Source organism: Mesocricetus auratus, unplaced genomic scaffold (genome assembly GCF_017639785.1).
Source record: "Mesocricetus auratus isolate SY011 unplaced genomic scaffold, BCM_Maur_2.0 contig_11654_pilon_obj, whole genome shotgun sequence".
NCBI lineage: Eukaryota > Metazoa > Chordata > Mammalia > Rodentia > Cricetidae > Mesocricetus > Mesocricetus auratus.
The window spans coordinates 1-17,066 of NW_024433449.1; the positions used below are offsets into that span (position 1 = coordinate 1).

At 40.2% G+C, this 17,066-nt stretch overlaps 1 protein-coding gene across 1 annotated transcript; it reads right to left on the reverse strand.

Annotated features, from left to right (window-relative positions):
* Positions 1–571: 571 nt before the first annotated feature.
* LOC110342819 (basic proline-rich protein-like) lies at positions 572–16,022 on the reverse strand (the record flags this gene model as incomplete). Its single annotated transcript, XM_040741158.1, has 7 exons — positions 572–797; positions 1,979–2,037; positions 3,218–3,334; positions 6,527–6,752; positions 7,920–7,978; positions 9,382–9,498; positions 15,722–16,022. Coding segments are annotated over 7 exons (1,105 nt in total), but the record flags the coding sequence as incomplete, so codon positions are not given.
* Between the last annotated feature and the right edge of the window lie 1,044 nt (positions 16,023–17,066).

The window sequence follows — 17,066 nt, forward strand, 5'->3', positions numbered from 1 at the left end:
TACAAAGGAATAAAAGAAAGAAAGAAAGAAAGAAAGAAAGAAAGAAAGAAAGAAAGAAAGGAAGGAAAAAGGAAAGAAAAAAAAGCTCCTTGTAAATTTACTGATTTTCTGACCTATCAGTACAGTTAAAATTCAGATTTACCTGAAGTGGATCAAGGTGAAGAAAGGAAGGAAGGAAGGACAGACGGACAGATGGAAGGAAGGACGGAAGGAAGGGAGACAGCCAGGCAACAGAGAGACAGAGAGACAGAGACAGAGAAAGACAGAGACAGAGAGAGACAGAGAAAGAGAGAGAGACAGAGAGAGAAAGAGAGAGGAAGAAAGACAGACAGACAGAAAGAAAGAAAGAAAGAAAGAAAGAAAGAAAGAACACCTCCTTGTAAATTTCCTGATTTTCTGACCTTTCAGAGTACAGTTAAAATGCAAAATTACCTGAGGTGGATCAAGGCGATGCCTTGGCTTCCTCTGTTGCTGCACTGTAACCTGTGAGCCATATAAACCCTTTCCTACTCCAGTTGGTTCTTGCCAGTAAAAAAGTGAGCACAGATGAGAGTTAACACATACAGCATACCTGGGTATGGTGGAAAGGGTGGGCCAGGAAAGTCCCTTGGTGGAAAATAGTCTGGACGACCTTCATAGATGTTTCCTGGAGGAGGCGGTGGGAATGGGGGTGGCCTTCTTGGATCCCATGCAAAGGGAGGACCTCTGGGGCCTCTATCCAGGGGAACAGGTGGAGGGATGAAGCCAGGGCCAGGTGTCTTGCATTCAGCAGGAGGAGTGGCGGGCACAGTGGAGTTCTGTAACAGAGTGACAATCAGCAGTCAGTAAAGAGGCTTGATGGACAGCTCCTTTGCTGGGTGTGTCAGGCATAGAACAAGGCAGTAGATGACATTCCACAAAGCTTCGGTACAGACTCAGGTTTCCACAGCTGTGAAGGAGACGCTTATGTGCTATCCTAAGTATTTTTACTAACTCAGCAGAAAACTTTAGGCATGGTAGTAATACTCTACCTGGCACAACCTAAAACATAAGTACAGTTCGAGCACAACAAAACAGTCATTTATAATAAAAAAAAGATATACACCAGGTAGTGGAGGCATGTGTCTTAATCCCACAACTCAGAAGGCAGAGATGGGTGGACCTCTGTCAGTTGCTGGTCAGCCTGATCAACAAAGTGATTTCTAGGTTGGCTCCATAGCTACTGGGTAACCAACCTGTCTCAAGGTGAAAAACCAAATAGAAAACAGATAGCCACTTTTATCAAACACACACACAGAGAGAACGGGAAATTGTGTAAGATATTCATATCTTCAAAATGACCAGAATCAATGTTATATTTTATAACTAGAATACATTTTAAGATTAAAAAATATTTCAAGGAAGAAAATCTGAAATAGTATACACCTAGAACAGAAGCGTTAAAGTTCTTCTAAAAGGTGTTCTCATTAAGTTGGGATACATAAGGTTCCTCTCTTTTTTGTTTTTGTCACATTTGTCATTTCACATGTATGATTGTTTTGCCTGCCTGCTTGTCTGCATAACATATACATTCACTGTTCTCCAAGGCTAGAATAGGGCTTCAGATCCCTTGAACCTGGAGATAAGAAGGGCTGTGAGCCACCACTCAGGTGCTGGGAATCAAACCCAAGTCATCCAGGAAATCAGTCAGGTCTTAACCTGTAAGCCTATTTGGTATTTGGAGGCAAAGTCTGCTTATATACCCCAGTATGTGTTTGAAGTTACAAGCCTCCTGCCTCAGCCTGCAAAAATGCTAGGATTACATGCACCATCAAAACCTTCTTGTGATCTGTACTATTTAACACAGGTTAAAAATCCAACAATGAAAGAACTAATGCTAACTAGAAGTATATTTTATTAATATCTTTATATCACATAGTAGAAGAGCTCTGGTCTTTATCTAAGAAAACCAAGAAACTAGTTGTGGATACATGGGTAGATTTCAATGTCCTATACTTACACAACGGTCACTTTTGTTATCACTCTTAGAGGGTGGCATTGCTGACAATTCTGGCTCATCTACACAGAAAAATTAAAACAAGAAAAAATTCATGAATTATCAATTCATTCCCAGAATGTTTCCAGATCCAAAAGACACTGACACGTTCCACCCCCCTGTCCCAGCAACTTGACACATATACACTAGCATTCCATACGAGAGTCCCCAAAGAAGCCTGAGATCGGTGGAAATTTCAATGGAACAGACGTTCTTTTGTACTGCAGTGGTCAACATTCCAGCTGGCTCCTAGGCACTCTTGCTGCAACAGCTTCAGTGAGCACCTGGGAAAGCACCATCCACTTCCTGTCTTTTCTGTATGCCCTCCTTTTCCTCAGTACATACTGTACACTTGTATGAAAGCACCCGCAAAGATAACTCAACAAAAATCCAATGAAGATTTAATTTCAGTTTTTATTCTTTTCATGTTATTTACATTAAAACCTACACCAGATGCACAGATTTCCCAGCTTCATGGGTAGTGAGTGATAGTTGAAGAGCTCCTGACAGATGTCAATCTACTACATATGAAATTATTAAATCAGATATCTATTAAAAACAAGAATCCAAATTAGTTTACAGGTAGTTTTTACATATCCATTGACATTTGCCTGCTTAATACCCTTGATGTGCTAAACAGCATACATGAATGTATTATAAATAATGAGAAGTTAGCTGTGAAAGAGAATAAAGTTTGTATTATAGTGAGACACACTCAGCTCTTGCTATGGAACCAACACTAACCTTTAACTCAGATATTAGAACATATGTCTGAAATGTGAGACAACATGAAAGTGCTGGAGAGATGATTCTGTGCTTAAGAGCACTGGCTGCTCTTACACAGGACCTGTGCTTAATTCCCAGCAACCACACAGCTGCTCACAAACAACAGTAACTCCAGATCCAGGAGCTCTGATGCCCTGTTCTGGTTTTCTCAGGAAATAGGCGTATATGTGGTACATACACAGAAATGCCATTTAGGTGACATAAAAACAAGTGAAAGTTTCTCAAAACACATTGAGAAATGCAAACAAAGGAAAATAAAGAAGGAGATGTGGCCTTAAGAGCAATCTGGGATCCTAATTAGAGTAGCCTATTGTTCAATTCCCAGACCTCTAGACTATCATAACTGTGTAATGTCAGATGCAAGATTGATTAATAACACAAACACACACACGCACACACACACACAGTATTTCTTACCCGATTCAAGCAAATGAGGTGTATTGTAATTTCCGTGGTGTCTTCGTCCAGGGAGTCTACCAGATTCAGAGTAAAATCTATCTTGCCTTTGTAGAAAATTATCACAATATGGTTGGCCTAGAAAATAAATTGTTATGATATCTTCATTAGGATAATCACAAGTGTAGTTTACTTCGCTTATATTGACTTAGACATTTCCTCCGCGTCCAAAATTACAATCGAAACCTGTCACCTGTTATTGAAAGGCACTAATCAAAAATTTGAGATAATGTAATTTCTTTACTTTATTTTTTCTTTTCTTTTTTTAAGTTTATTTGAGAAAGATTTTCTCAAAATTGCATTGGAGGATTCCTGGCACAGGCTCTCCTGGCTGGGCTGACTTGGAATTTAAAGAAATCCACATGCATTTGCCTCTGGAGTGCTGAGATTATAGGCGAGGTTCTCAAACCTCTGGCTTCCATTGGGTTCTTATTTAACAAGCATATGTTGACACACTTACAGCACATATGAAAATCTACACATGAAATGCTAAAACAAGACAACTTACAATATGTGAAAGCAGAATTCAGTTAAATACATTTCACCTTCAAATTAAAAATACTACCCCAAGAAAACCACATCAACATATTTTTAAAAATGCTGAGGAACAGCTGCAAAGCAAGAAGGAAAAACAAAGAATTATATTCTGATCAACAATTACATCGGTTATCTTGGCAGGCAGTAATCAAGAAACATCTTTAGCTTGACAATTTTCACAACCTTCAGAACGTGGGGTGTTAGTCCACACTAAAGGAAGGATGTGTCTCAACAGGTGAGGGAGGACTCACAGCATAGATGAAGGACAAATTCCCACACACAGTGTGCTGAAACTCTAAAACAAAGGCCTCAGGAGCCACACTCATTTAGAATAAAGAAATGGTCACCCTTCATTCCTTGAGAACTGAGCATTACAAAGTAATCAGACACTTTAACTCTTGAGAAGTGATGGCAGACTTTACTAAGTACAGTGGGCATATATCAATTCCCAACAGAGAGAGACAAAGAAGGGGAACTCTGTGGTTTCTCTTGTGTCCTGACAGGTTAAGCAAAACTGACACAGATAGAGTGGAGGGAATGTAAATTGGGAAAATTCCTTCATATGATCGAACTGTAGGCATTGCTTAATTAGGAGTCATTTCCTTAGTCACTGATAGATGCTGGGTGGTAATGTGGTCTTGGGATCCATTAGAAAGCAAGACAGTGAGAAGGATCACCCCATGGCCTCTGCATTAGCCTCTGCCTCAATGTTCCTGCACTGCTTGAGTTGATGTCATGACTTCCTTCAGTGATGACTACAATGTGGAAGAGTAATTCAAATAAATCCTTTCCTAGACAAGCCAATTTTGGTCATGGTGTTTGGTCACAGCAACAGTAACCCCAAAAGGGCCTAGGTCATGCCCTGATGAAATGACAGACTTGAGAAATCCCCACAAGGAGGTTCTCACCCTCCCTGGGGAATAATGTGGGGATTGGGTGGGGGGCTGGAGGACTTGTGGAGGCACAAGGTAGGAGGGGTGGGAGAGGAAGCTGGGATTGACATGTGAAGCATTCATGTTTCTAATTTAAATAAAAACATTATAGAAAAAGAGTAATCCCAAGAAAGATACTATCCTTCTACAGACCAACAAACAGTGTCAAGTTGCCTCCCATGACCTCATAATCACTGGTTCATGGTGTAAACCCCTTGAACTCAGTAATGGCTGTCACTCTCATCTAATTTAAGCTCACAGGACTACCTTGAATCATCTCCCCTGCACAAGACCAAGGAAACCACCTAGATGAAACAGTCAATGGAGAGAACCATATCTAATGAGCTTCCTAAATAAGATGATGTGACTAAGGAAAGTTCTTAAACTTCTGAATAGTAGGCTCACTTATACCACATTCCAGGTCTTAGCAAAAAGCTGTCTCAAAGGATCAGAATTCATCCCATGAAAGCAAAGGGTTAATAGAAACACCTGAATCTAAACAGATGCCCCCTTGCTCTTCGAAGATGGGCTTGCTTAAAAACTAAGGATGGAGTAGGGAACCTGACAGCTTAACTCATCCCTAATCAGATCTCAAGACACCACATTGGTATTTTGCTTCGAATGTTTATCAAAATATCAGAAACGCAGTGTTTCTGCTTTTGCAAAACATATACATTTTGCCCAGCACTAACAAAAAGTAGTCGGTTCCTTAGATCCAGGGACCATAGCTCAGCAGGAACAGAGCAGTCTGTTGGTCTCAATATAGTACATGCTCTCAGAATTTCATGGTAATAGATCTGTAGAGGTGAGGGCAGAGAGCAGACACCTAGGACAAATAAGCCTATTATTGTCTAATAATGAAAACATGATTTACTGTGTAGAAACTTGGGATTCCAAAAGGCAAGTATCCTGTAAAGGCAATCAATTCCCTTTATGTTAAAATGTAAGGGTAGGAAAGAATTTCAAAAAATTAAACAAATAACTAAGTAAGATCTTAGATTGTAAATATGATCCTGTGGGAACTACTATTTAGGAGAAATACCAAAATCACTTTAGTCAGTAATCTTAAGACGAAAATATAACCAGTTAATTTAAATAATTGCCACAGTTCACATAATTTTCATCTTAAAACTGCTTCTAGCTGGGCATTGGTGGCACACGCCATCAATATCAGCACTTTTGGAAGCAGAGACAGGTGGATCTATGTGAGTTCAAGGCTAGCCTGGTCTGCAGACTAAGACATCCAGGACAGGCTCCAAAGCTATAGAGAAACCCTGCCTGGGAAGATTGAAAAAAGATAGGAAATAGCAAAGAAAGAAAGAAAGAAAGAAAGAAAGAAGGAAGGAAGGAAGGAAGGAAGGAAGGAAGGAAGGAAGGAAAGAAGGAAGAAAGGGAAGGAAAGAAGGAAGGAAAGAAAGAAGGAAGGAAGTAAAGAAAGAAACAAAGAAATAGAGGGGGAGGGAGGGAGCGAGGGAGGGAGGGAAGGAGGGAGGGAGGGGGTACAGACAGTCACAGAGACCACAGAGAGACAGACAAACAGACAAAAAGAATGAAAGAAAGTAAGAATGAAAGAAAGAAGAGTTCCTCGTAACTGATTTTCTGACCTATAAGACTACAGTTAAAATTCAAAAATACCTGAGTTGGATCAAGGTGAAGCCTTGGCTTCCTCTGTTGCTGGACTGTGACCTGTGAGCCATATAAACCCTATCCTCCTCCAGTTGGTACTTGCCAGAGTTTTTCACAGTAACAATAAGGGCACAGATAAGAGTTGACACATACATGGACTTTTAAAACAGCATACCTGGGTATGGTGGGTAGGGTGGGCCAACGAAGTCCCTTGTTGGAAAAAAATCTGGGGGACTCCCATAGATATTTCCTGCAGGATGTGGCATCAATGGGGGTGGCCTCCTTGGATCCCCTGCAAAGGGAGGACCTCTAGGGCCTCTATCCTGGGGAACAGGAGGAGGGATGAAGCCAGGGCCAGGTGTCTTGCATTCAGCAGCAGGAGTGTTGGGCACAGTGGAGTTCTGTAACAGAGTGACAATCAGCAGTCAGTAAAGAGGCTTCATGGACAGCTCCTTTGCTGGGGGTGTCAGGCATAGAAGAAAGTAGACCATGTCATTCCACAAAGCCTGGGTAGAGCCTCAATTTTCCACACCTGTGTAGGAGCTGCTATGTGCTATCCTACGTATTTCTATTAACTCAGCAGAAAAGATTAGGCATGGTAGTAATACTCTACATGGCTCTACCTAAAACACAATTACATTTAAAGCACATCAAAACAACCACTAAAAAAATAGAAACACACCAGGTAGGGGAGGCACAGAGCTCAGAGGCACAGTCAGGGATCTCTGACAGTAACAGGCTCGCCTCGTCAAAAGAATGAGTTCTAGGCCTGGCACTATAGCTATTGAGAAACCTGTCTCAAAGTGAAAAAAACAAAAACAAATAACAGATAGCCACTTTTATGAAACACGCACGTACCGAGAATAGGAAAGTGGTTAAGATACTGATATTTTCAAAATGTTCAAAAGCAATACTATCTTTTAAAGTTAAATATATTTTAATTTTCAAATATGATTTTAAGGAAGAAAATCTGAAATAGTGTACAGCTAGAACAGAAGCTTTAAAGTTCTTCTAAATGTCCCTATTTAAGTGGGAGACATCAAGTTTCTCTCTCTTGTTTGTTTTTGTCATATTTGTCATTTCACATGTATGAGAGTTTTGCTTGCATGCATGTCTGCATAACATATACATTGACTGTTCTCCCAGGCTAGAATAGGGCTTCAGATCTTTTGAAACTTGAGTTAAGAAGGGTTGTGAGCCACCACACAGGTGCGGGGAATTGAACTCACGTCCTCCAGAAAAACAGCAGGTGCTCCTGTAAGCCATTTCTCCAACCTATTTGGTTTTTGGAGACAATATCTGCTTATATAGCCCACACTGGTTTTGAAGTCACAATACTCCTGCCTCACCCTGCCAAAATGCTTCGATTACATGAACCATCTAAACCTGCCTGTGATCTGATGTATTTAACACAAGGTTAAAATACAACAAGGCAAGAGTTAATGCTAAGTAGAAGTATATTTTATTAATATCTTGATATCACATGGGAGAAGAGCTCTAGCATTTGTCTAATTAAACCAAGAAACTAGTTGTGGATACATGGGTTAAATTCACTTTCCAATACTTACCCCAGGGTCACTTTTGTTATCATTCTCAGTGGATGGTTCTGCTGACGATTCTGGCTCATCTACACAAAATTATTAAACCAGAAAAAATTCATGAGTTCCCAATTCATTCCCAGACCATTAACAGATCCAAATGACACTGACACGTTCCACTTCCCTTTCTCAGACAGGGGACAACTTCATACAAATACACTAGTATACCACATGAGAGTCCCCAAAGCAGCCTGACACCTGTGTAAATTTCAATGGAACAGACATTCTTTGGCAGTGTGCTGGTGATCATTCAAAGCTGGCTCTGAGGCACTCTTGCTGCAGAAGCCTCACTGAACACCTGAGGAAGCCCCATCCACTCCCTGACTTTTTGTGTGCCCTCCTTTCTCTCAGTACATAACATACACTTGTATGAAGGCACCCTCATAGATAACTCAACAATATACAATGAAGATTTAATTTTCAGAATTTTATTCTTTCTAGATGCTATTTATATTAATACCCACACTAGATGCACACATTTCCCAGCCTCAGTAGGTAGTGAGTGATAGTTGAACAGCTCCTGACAGATGTCAATCTACTACATATGAAGTGATTAAATCAGATAACTAATTGAGAACAAGAACCCAAATTATTTTACAGGTAGTTTTTGTATCTCCCTTGACATTTACCAGTCTAATGCCCTTGATGGCTAAACAGCACATATGTAAATAGATTATACACAATGATAAATTAGCTGTGGAACATAGTACAGTTTGTATTATAGTGAGATGCACTCAGCCCTTTTTTTTGTTTGTTTGTTTTTATGAGACAGGGTTTCTCTGTACTCGTACTCACAGTGATCTGCCTGCCTCTGCCTCCCAAGTGCTGGGATTAAAGGCATGTGCCACCACCGCTCGGCTGCACTCAGCTCTTACTATGGAACCAAAACTAACCTTTAACTCATATATTAGAACACATGCCTGAAATATGAGACAACTTGGAAAGATGGTTCTGTGCTTAAGAGCACTGGCTGCTCTTACACAGGACTTGTGCTTAATTCCCAGCAACCACACAGCAGCTCACAACCACCTGAGACTCTACTTCCAGGAGCTCTGATGCCCTGTTCTGGCCTTCTCAGGTATCAGGCATGTATGTGGTACATACACAGAAATGCTACACAGGTGACATAAAAACAAACAAAACCTTTTTCAAAATGACCATGAAATTACAAACACATGAAATTTTCTAAGGATCTGTGGTCTTATGAGCAATCGAGGATAGTAATTACTTTAGCTTTTTGGTCAAATCATAGTCTTTTAGACTGTCACAACTATTTAATCTCAGATGCAAGCATGCATACAAACACAAAAACCTTCATATATATAAACACACATACCCACATCGACATACACACACACACGCACACACACACACACACACACACACGCACACACATGCAATGTCCAGTGCTCTCACACACAATATTTCTTACCCACTTCAAGCAAAGTTGGCATTTTACATATTGTGTGCTTTCTCCGTCCAGAGCGTCTACCAGACTTAGAGTAAAATCTATCTTGCCTTTGTAGAGCAACATCAGTACGTGGTTGGCCTAGAAAACAAATTTTTAGAATATCTTCATTGGGATGATCATACACCTAGTTTACTTGAGCTTATACTGACTTAGATGTTTTTTCTGCACCCAAAATTAAAAACAAAACCTATCACATCTCATTAGTAAGCACTAATCAACTATTTGAGAGATGGTACATTTCCCTTAATTTCTAATTTCTTTTCTTTTTGCTAATTACTTTTTAGTTTTTGAGATGAGGTTTCTCAGTGTTACATTGAAGTTCTTCTGGAATAAGTTCTGTTGGCCAGGCTGGTCTCAAACTCACAGAGGTACACCTGAATCTGGTTCTCGAATACTGAGACTATAGGAATGGGCCACCAATGCCTGGCTGCCTATGCATTCTTTTTTTTTTTTTTGGTTTTTACGAGACAGGGGTTCTCTGTATTGTTTTGGAGGCTGTCAGTCCAGCCTGGCCTTGAACTCACAGAGGCATTCTCATTCAATAATTTTACTTTGACAAAATTACAGCACATATGTAAATCTACACATGAAATGCTGTAAGACAACTTACAATATTGAAAGCAGAATTCAGTTTCATTCATTTCAACTTCAAATTAAAATACTACCCCAAGAAAACCACATCATCAACATGTTTAAAAAATGCTGAGGAGCAGCTGCAAAGCAAGAAGGAAAAATAGAGAAATATATTCTGCTCAACAATTACATTGGTTATTTTGGAAGGCAGAAATCCAGAAACATCTTAGGTTTGACAATTTTCAGAACGTGGGATGTTAGTCCACACTGAAGGATCTGACTCAACAGGTGAGGGAGGAGTCACAGCGCAGATGAAGGACACATTCCCGCACACAGTGTATTGATACTCTAAAACAAAGGCCTTTGTGAAAATCCAACACCCCTTCATGACAAAGCCTTGTCTGTGTGGCACTGGCTTTAGAGTTAAGGATAGAAGAAAGGAATTAAGGACAGGCATGTGTCAAGGGTGTGGATGAATGGAGGCCTAGTAGAATGGCATTTCATGAAGCTGTGAAGTTGAAACCTGGATTGCCCTGGAATCCCAAGATGTTAGAGATGCCAGAGTCAAGGGACACCTGCCAAGAGGAACTGCAACAGGGAGTGCAACCAGCCCAAGAAAGAGCAGTGCATTGCAGTCAACAAAGCTGAACAGAGTTGGAGATCTGAAGTGTGCTCTGACATCACACAGGGAGATCTGCAGTTTGGAGTTGCCCGGTTGGTGTTTGGTCTTGCTTTGGTCCTGTGTTTCCTCACTATGTTTTGTAATGCTAAATGTATACCCTGTGCCATTATGCCTTGATTTTGAATTTTTCCGGTGATTGCAGTTAAGAGATTGCATGAATCTTAGAAGGAACCTTGGACTTTAAAAGAATAAAACATTGTGATGGACTAAATGTGGTTTACATTATGATACTGTTACAAAATTTGGGGGATAGGGAGTGAAATGTAATAGTTTGAATGTAACTGGCACCCATAATTTCACAGGGAGTAGCACAGTCAGGAGGTATGGCTTTATTGTAGTTGGAGTGGGTATGTCCTTGTTGGAGGCAGTGTGACACTGTGGGAGAGGGCTTTAAGGTATTCTATGCTCAGACTAGCACACAGAATTTCAGTAGACTTACTGTTGCCTACAAAATGTAGGACTCTCAACTCTTCTTCCAGCACCACATCTGTCTGTATGCCACCATGGTCCCTGCCATGATGATAATGGGCTGAACCTCTGAAACTGTAAGGGGGCCACTCCAGTTAAATGTTTCCTTTGTAAAAGTTGCTGTGATCATGGTGTCTCTTCACAGCAATAAAAGCCCTAACTAAGACACCATCCTAAAACAGGACAGTTGCTCAACTATGTTCTAGCAGCTTTATTCGTAAGACCCAGAGACTGGATACAATTCAGAAGTTCATCATCCAAAGAAATGATAAAGAACTGTGGTGCATTTACACAATGCAGTGTCACATAGGGAAAAAACATGAAATTTGCAGATAAATACAAGGAATTAGAAAAAATCATCCTGAGTGAGCTAACATAGACCTAGAAAAACAAACATGGTATATACCACTTATGAGTGGGTATCAGCTATTAAGAAAGGATAATCATGCTACAATCACAAACCCAGAGAGGTTATGTAACAAGGACAGGTGGGGCGGGAAGGGATATGCTTTAATTTCCCTAGGAAAGTGAAATAGAATAGATTTAGTGAGTGGACTGGGGGCAAATGGGGATGGAAACAGGAGGGCCAGGTTAGGGTGCAGGGTAGGGGGAGAGAGTACAGGGAGAGATGAGTGGAATTGAGGGGTCATTTCAGAGATGAACTAGAAAACCTAGTGCAATACAAACTCCCAGGAATCTACAAGGGTGACACCATTTAAGACAAGTAATAGGAGATAGAGACTGAACCTGTCATATTCTATTACCAGTTGAGGGACTGAGAGTCCAACTCAGCAGAAAAACGTTCAACGTCCAAGCAGTCCTGCCTGCAAAATATGGTGGGGTAAAGTGGCTCACAGCGTGTGGGTGTGGCCAACTGTGGGGGTTTGAAAGAAAATTGCTCCCAAAGGGAGTGGCACTATTAGGAAGTATGGTTTTGTTGCAGGAGTGAGTCACGGTGTGGAAGAGGAGACGGGGGAACTGGGGTTTGTATGCAAAATGAAAAAAATTTTGAGAAGTTTGTGGATCTATATAATTATATGTTATGAACAAAATACATGAATTTATATTCAGAAAGACATCGTAAGGTCAAAACCCAAAGGGACTATCACCTGGAGAGATGTGAACATCACTTCCTAACACATGCTTACCATTGCTTCAACCATTGTCTGCTTTTATGCAAGGATTAGATATTAATTTTCCGTTTTGTTTTTAAAGTAAGATTATGCACAGAAGGTTACATATAACCTATATTTACACACTCCTATTGGTCAAAATGCCCAATTCAATGTCTTGATCTTTGACGACTCCTATTATCACTTCAATAATGCAGACTAATTGAAACAAAAAGGAAACTAATTGTGTTATTGTTTCATGTTCCCATCTTGATACAAAGAACAAATTATGACTGAGCCAGAACTGGGTCACTGGGATTCACAGAGTAGAAAACCAAAATTTATTACTACGGGCCTGAATTAGTACTTAAATTATATTTGTTTTCTTGAGCTGCCAATTTTAGGTCAGATATAGAAAAATTATGCATCTTGTATGCACAATAAAATTCCTGGCCTGTTTTAAGTATAAATAGCTAACAGAGAGTAAGATCCTGGTCCCGGGAGAGAAAGAAGAAAAGTGGTTTAAACAGAGATGTAATGATCTCAGGATTACAAATCTTTAAATATAATACTTGATTGTGGATAAACACCAAAATCATAAGTTCTTTCTTCATGGAAACAATGCTTACACTGATAAATTTCCTGAATCAAGTAATAAACTGGCAATGAAGAAGAACAAGCTCATGTTGTAAAAATCTAGAATCAGAACAGGGGAAACAATGCATTCAGTACAAAGCTTATCTGTCTAGAGCAGAAACACCACCTGACCACTGTTCCCAACAACACCCAGGAAACATTCCAGTCACATTCACACTGCTGTGCTACAGAATGTGTACTCACTCCGTGCCTTGACACCGAAGAAAAACCCAACTGCAGGTGAAAACCACGGGCTGAACACACCAACAGGAAACTCATTGGTTGGGTCTCACTTTCTCCATTCCTATCAGTGTGCAAGACCAAGAAGAGGAACCCCAGTCCGAAGACACTTGAACTCCCTACCTCAGAGAGAGGGGCCTCGTGGCGGTTACACTGTGGCAACTCTCTTAACTCAGCCCACAGGAAGCAATCACCAAGCTAAGAATAAAATGACAGTGGTGGTGGTCCACACTCTTAATTCCAGCACTCCATGGGCAGAAACAGGAATCTCCAAATTCAAGGCCAGCCTGGTCAACACAGCAAATTAAAGGGCTACACACACACAAACCCTGTGTTAAGAAACAAATAAACAAAATCAATAAATGGATAAACAGTTAAAAAGAGAGAGAAATTATTTTAAAAAACCAATCACTAGGACCAGCAAGATATAGAGGAAAGGGCTCACTGTGTGATCCTGAGAACCTGACAGGTGTCCAGAACCTACTGTAGAAAGATAATCTTCCAGTTTTCCTCTGATCACCATATATTCTGCATGAGAGTGGACTCGTGTGTGCCTGCTGGCTCGCTCTCCTCCTCTCTCTCTCTCTCTCTCTCTCTCTCTCTCTCTCTCTCTCTCTCTCTCTCTCTCTCTCTCTTCTATCTCTCTCTATCACTCTCTCTCACACACACAAATACACAAACATTGTTTTTGAATTGTGTAAAGAAAACTAGTCAGTGAACTAAGTTAAAAAAATTCTGAAAATAATTATAAATTATCCCTGCTTTCATTAAAGTATAATAAATATTTAAATTTTTAAAGTTTATTACTTTTTTGAGTCGTTCATATCTAACTCCAAGAAGGATACATATTTTGTAAGATATTTAAATCAGAAAAAACACAAATGTATTCCCTTTTATATAATTTTTGTGTGCAGATGTTTTGTGTACATGCATGCCTGTGCACTAAACACATGCCTGGACATTACAGGCAAGCTGTGCTCTACATGCATGCCTGGTGAACTACATGTATGTATATCTGTGCACTACATGCATGCATATGCACTATATGCATCCTTATACACTAGGCAGCAGAAGAAGCCATTCGATTGCCCAGAGTTTAACTGCCTTGTGCATGCTGGGAACCAAGCCCCATTCTTCTGGAAGAGTAGCCGGTCACAACCACTGAGCAAATATCTCCAGTTCCAGACACTTCTCTTTTGAGCCACTGAATTGTTGGTATAGGTTAAAAAAGTAATTTATGGAACCATGTTTGTGTCAAACTGGCTGGTTTTATTATTATCAATGTCAAACAAGACGTTAAATCAATCAAAATTTATTTGATTAAACATACAGGTGCCTTTACATTTGTCTACAACCAGTGTGAACAAATTTCTGATATGAACACACTGCCTTTTTGAGTTTAGGTATCCCCATCTATCAAATTACATCTATAAATCTGCCATAATTATGGATGGAGTAATCAAAGTAAATCGTACTACCAAGAATAAAATGCAATGGAAATAATTTACTCTTAAGATTCATATTTAAATCTTTATTTACAAAATACTATCCTGAGAATTATAAATCCACCCAGCTTCAATATGAGCAAAAATATAGTCATGTAAGTAACAACAGTTACATAAACCAAAAATGAAAAGAAATGACCACCAAGGAAACTATCAGGTCTTCTGTGTTTCTGGAGGTTAGGGTGCAGGTTGTTAGGAAGGCAGAATCAAGTCTGGGGCTCTCATTTCTACTTTCAAGATGTGGGCGTGGGGGGAAGAACCCAGCTCTTGGGGGAAGGTAAGGTGGAAAGCCCCTCGGTTGGTACACATTTCTCCCTGTTGGAAGATATGGGTAAAGGACAGTGGAATTTGAAACCCTGTAGTGCACACTTGTTAAACACTAGTGCCAGCCCCTATTCCAATATCCAAACACTCACGCCACAATACTTGATCTCACAAATAAATCTTGACATTGAAAAATGTACTTCTTAAATACATAGGATTAATAAGAACATCACTGTCAGTTTCAGGTGTATTTGTCCTGCCTTGGGAGGTACCCAAGATCTCAATACACTCAAGACTTCCTGTAAAACAGCTTTTCAATGGAGTAAAATTTTCACACTTAATATGAGATCTGTGATCCTGACCTGACATCCTACTAAAAGAATTTCTTATAAGGCCAAGGAACACCTTTAAACTTCCCACACAAAACTCATTTCATTCCCATTGAAGTTTAGGAGTAGAGGTGAAGGCAGAGAGCAGACACCTAGGACAGCTAAGCTGGTTCTTGTCTAGTACTAGGAAGCATCATTTACTGTGTAGAAACTTATTCCAAAGGGTAAAGTATGCTGTAAAGGCAATAAATTTATTTTAAAACTGTAAGGGTATGAAGGAATTTCAATTAATTCAACAAATAACTAAATATGTACTTAGATTTTATATATGATGTGGGAAGCCTTGGCTTCCTTTGTTGCTGAACTGCAACCTGTGAGCCATAAAAACCCTTTCCTCCTACAGTTGGTGCTGGCCGGTGTTTATCACAGTAACAAGAAGAGCACGGATGAAAGTTTACACATACATGGACTTTTTAAAAAAAAAAAGCCTACCTGGGTATGACCGGAAGGGTGGGCCAATGAAATCCCTTGGTGGAAAATAGGCAGGAGGACCTGCATAGATATTTCCTGGAGGAGGTGGAGGCAATGGGGGTGGCCTTCTTGGATCCCCTGCAAAGGGAGGGTCCCTGGGGCTTCTATCCTGGGGAACAGGTGGAGGAACTAAGACAGGACCAGGTGTCTTCCACTCAGCAGGAGGAGAGTTGGGCACAGTTGAGTTCTGTAACACAGTGACAATCAGCAGTTCATTGCCTTGGTCAGCTTTTTCTTTCCTTACTTCAGCTTCCTGGAAGAGCTGACAGGAAAACAGTAACAAGGATGTGAACAATAACACATGCTTAGATACATTTATTTACATGTTTATATGGATCATTAAAAGATATTAAAAACGTAGGGCTGCGTCTTTAAAAATGAATTCAGATGTGGCTCCCTTTTATAAAGAACTTTCAAAACAGAAGACTGTGAAATAATATTCTGCAACTGATTTACAAGATATAGTTTTATCAAGTGCAAGATTTTGACACATACTTGTCTGATAAATCTAGGCAATTTTTCTTCCTATCTCGTGTAATCATTACTTTAATGATGTTTTTTTAGTCAACATGCTGCTTTGTTCAGGATTGTCTGAAGACAGGTAACCCTCAAGAATACTATAAATCAAGAACAGAGATTCTGCAGGTTCTCTGAGCCTGAGCTGCACTGTGAGTTCCTGTCTAGCTTGGACTACATGGTAGAAGTGAGGAGGAGGCACATTTGATTATAGCATGGGAAATCTACACAAGAGTCCTCACCACCATGTTCTCTGAAATCTAAGATGACAAGACAAAGACATAAAAGGAAAGGCATCAGCCCAAAAGGAAATGGACAAATAGCATTAGGGACACAACTGTGATAAAAGGCAGAAGAAACCTAAGCCGGTTAGACAAACAGAAAATAAGATGACTTCACACAATGATTTCAAAGCAGTAGTAAGAGAGTGATGAGTGGAAACCAAACAGGAAGACCTGGGGAATTGGAGGGACAGATGAGTACTTAAAAACACATCCTGCTCTTGCAGAAGACCCACACTCAATTCCCTGCACCTGCACTGAGAAGCTTACAAGTGCCTATAATTCCAGAGGCTCTAATGTCCTCTTCTGGCCTCCTTGGGTGCCTGCACACATACGCACATACCAACACACAGATGCACACACATTCATGCTCCTGCTTTCTCTCCATCCTCCCTCCTGCTCCTGTCTTCTGCTAGACATGCATATACACATCTCATTCTTTGTTTCTTTTAGGCATACATATAGCTGGATGTTTCATCCCTACTGGTGATCTTCAATAGTGCTGAAAG